The sequence below is a fragment of the Branchiostoma belcheri genome, unplaced genomic scaffold (genome assembly GCF_001625305.1).
Source record: "Branchiostoma belcheri isolate BF01 breed outbred unplaced genomic scaffold, Haploidv18h27 scaffold1, whole genome shotgun sequence".
Classification (NCBI taxonomy): domain Eukaryota; kingdom Metazoa; phylum Chordata; class Leptocardii; order Amphioxiformes; family Branchiostomatidae; genus Branchiostoma; species Branchiostoma belcheri.
This window is the reverse complement of record NW_017802379.1, coordinates 9,718,884-9,722,339: the sequence shown is the minus strand read 5'-3', so window position 1 is coordinate 9,722,339 and position 3,456 is coordinate 9,718,884. Positions and strand designations below refer to the sequence as shown.

General features: G+C 41.8%; 1 protein-coding gene across 1 annotated transcript in view; it reads left to right on the top strand.

The window, feature by feature from the left end:
• Positions 1-1,851: 1,851 nt before the first annotated feature.
• LOC109472070 (UNC93-like protein) overlaps positions 1,852-3,456 on the top strand; it is an 8,031-nt gene continuing 6,426 nt past the window's right edge. Inside the window, 3 exon segments of the mRNA XM_019771672.1 lie at positions 1,852-2,048; positions 2,123-2,272; positions 2,274-2,826. Coding sequence (XP_019627231.1) covers positions 1,852-2,048; positions 2,123-2,272; positions 2,274-2,826 — 900 coding nt within the window.

Below are 3,456 nucleotides of genomic sequence, written 5' to 3'. Positions count from 1 at the left end.
CTTTTGTATTAACTCTAAGTAAAATTTTTTGAAAGTTCATATCGATGGCATCAAATTCTGGAATATGTTGAGAAAGATGTATATTTTCAATTGAAAAGTTGTCGTTTTCTAATTTTAGCCGAGACGCTAGATTAAAAAACATGTCCTTATCTGTCCTTCTTTCAAAATGGATCACATATGTATGGGCACAAGTGGAGCTTAAACTCTTTCTAACCGAAGCAGGAATGTTTTCATCAAGACCAAGTTTCTCTAATACAGCGGAGAAAACGTTTTTTGGTGTGGATTCTGGAATACGCGTAGAAACATTAAGTTTTAGTGTTTTAGATGTTTGGTCGAAACAGGTTAATTCGGATCCATATAGAAAAATCGGCTTCACAAATTTGTTGAAAAGGCTTTTTGCTAATTGAATTGAAATGTTAATTTCAGAAAACACGAGGCACAGAGGGGGTGTCAGAATGAGCTCCGCGGAGCTTGAATACATAATGAGACAAAGCAGAGGCAGTCACTTGTTTCTCGTCACCCCGCGGCCATTTCGTTTCGTGGCATTCTGAGGATAACTCTCAGAATTGGAAACCATTCATTTCCCATTATAAAAAGTTTTCTACTTTTCTATTGAACACTAAAAGGTCCTTGAGCTCTTAAACAGTTACAGTAGGATGAATCATAAAAAAATCATTATTTCCTGAAAATACATGAACAACTAGAGTTCCAGGATCTCAAACCTTCGCCAAATGATGTAATCTTTATGACCAAATAGGATCCTCATTTCTTCTCCTTCTTCTTCTTCTTTTTGAATACCCTCGAACAACCCCTGTACGGGGTATCATTTCCGTGAATTATATCAGTTGATTAATTCTCCACCAAAAGACAGTCTTATCTTAACAAAGAATGTCTGCCATTCTAGCATTTCCTCCAAATTATGCAAATATGGTCCTTGTTTGAATACGTTATGTTTAATGATGTTCACCTTCACCTAACTTTCAAATACCCTAAACATTGAAAATCCAATTTACAAAATCAATATCTGCCTGTGTTTCTTTCGTTATCAATTACATATGCCACAAGGTCGGATATTCCTATCATGTAATGCAACTGATTTATAGAATTTCCTCATAAATTATGCTAATTACATCCATATTTTCATAGTTGTCACATGATTGTGTCAGGCATCACTTAAGCTACCTACATTCCAAAATTCATGACGATATACGTCAACCGGTTCTTGAGTTATCCTCTTTTATTTCCCAGCACAAGAGCTACCAATCATCTAAATTTTGTGACCCTAGCATGTCTAGGCCATGAGATATCAAAACCGGAAGTTCAGCTGCAGTACCATAGGAAGCTGCTAGGGGGCCCAAAATCTAATCATTTCCAGGTGTCATGAAGACCTACCCACCTACCAAATCAGTCTACTCAAGTTATCGTGTTTACAACACACTTACACACACACACACACACACACACACACACACACACACATGCACACACACACAGACACACACACACACACACACGACACGAACGCCTACGAAACCATAACCTTGGCGAAGGTGATATTAAACATGTAATGACTACTACCCGTACTATTACTATACAGGTGGTAAGTGCAATAAAAATCCTTGCCGCATAATGGCGCGATTGTAACATTCTTGCACTTGTTGCTCGATCCTGACGTGTATAAACGATTAAGTCCGGCTGCGCTGCAGTTCGAACTCTGTACAGACCCGCGCTATTAAAAGGCATAAAGCCAGACGACAGAGTGCTAAAGAAGCAACTTACATATTCCCAGAGGAGGACTATCAAATCCTCGTTACGTCACTACCAATGAAGGGTCAAGGTCAAGGCGAAAGTATGGAGCAAGAAGCCCGTAGTAGGAAAGGGACGTCATCTGAAGGAGAGCTGACACAATGTTCACAGCTGTACGTGTCATCTACCAGGCGGATATGGAAGAACCTAGTAGTGATAGCTGTGGTCTTCCTGGTGAACTTCACGGCGTTTCGCGCCATACAGAACCTGCAGAGCACGCTGAACAGCGCGGCCGGCCTCGGCGTGGTGTCTCTGAGCTGTGTGTACGCCTGTATGGTCCTGTCGTGTCTGTACGTGCCGATTCTCATCCACAAAATCGGCTCGTGCAAGTGGACCGTCGTGGTTTGTTTACTTGGACACATTTTATACACAGGATCCAATTTCTACCCATCCTGGTACACTCTGATACCGTCTTCGGTTTTGCTCGGGGCTATTTCGGGTCCGCTTTGGACGGCACAGCTCACCTATTTGACCCGCTCTGCTCAGGAGTACGCCAAACTGTTAAAACACGACAGTCCGGAGGGTGACATTGCCAAGTTTAACGGCGTGTTCTATTTTATGTTCGGATTTGCTGGGGTTAGCGGCAATCTTATTTCTTCATTGGTGCTCTCTGCGGGAAGACAGGACATCGGGAAGGGAGAACTAGAGTTCTGCGGCGCGATGGATTGTGGGATTCGTCCTGAAACCAACTGGACTACTCATTACGTCACTAGAAACTCTAGCACGTCTCACAATTCCTCCGCCGGACTTCCAGACGACAATAACAACCAACAGGCGATCATCTACACACTTTTCGGGGTCTTCCTCGCGTGCAACATCTTGGCGGTGCTGATAGCAGTACTTTGTTTCGACAAGGATGTCAAAAACATGGAGCTGGCGTCCACTGAGCCTGTCCCTACGGTGTCCCAACTCCTGCTCCGCACAGTGCGCGTGTTGAAGGATGTCGACTACTTACTCCTGATGCCTCTACTGGTCACCATCGGGATGTCCGAGTCCATCGTAGCAGGAGAGATCACCAAGGTACGCGGATCCCTACTAAATTTAAAACAAGACTTTTGAAAAAAGTTTATCTCGGCCGCTGGCCATGTAGTTTTGTGTTCTTTGAGGATGTCCACATAGATTTGTGTAACTGCTAGAGAGGAAAGAATGTATTACCTAGTATGTTCATACCTGCAACACTAAACAGGGTAATAAGTTGGCTTCCATTATCATTTGCTTCAATGGAATTAGTGAAAAATATTAATCTCGAAGCAGATGTTGGGAGGGAAAATGTTTAGGTAGAGATACAGATTTTCATTTGTGATTGGAGATTTGAGAGACAGGAAAGAGTTTAGGATATGTATGTGGAGCTAATTTCTCTGTTAGAGTAGGTTACACAGCTCTATGTATGGGGAAGACATTTTTTGGAATCAGTAGTGTCATGTTGTATATTACAGAGGAACTATGTTTCATCTGTATGTTTCATTGAAATTGTAATGTCTGGACAATACTGATGAATAAAGAGCAAAGATGCATGTGTCAAAAGTGAAATGTTTTATTTTGGTATAACTTCATGAGACAACACAAAATGGAGTGGCTACAATAACAGAGCTGTCAAACGTTATCAAGCTTAATGCACTAACATATTGTTAGGTTGTACGAATTCATAAA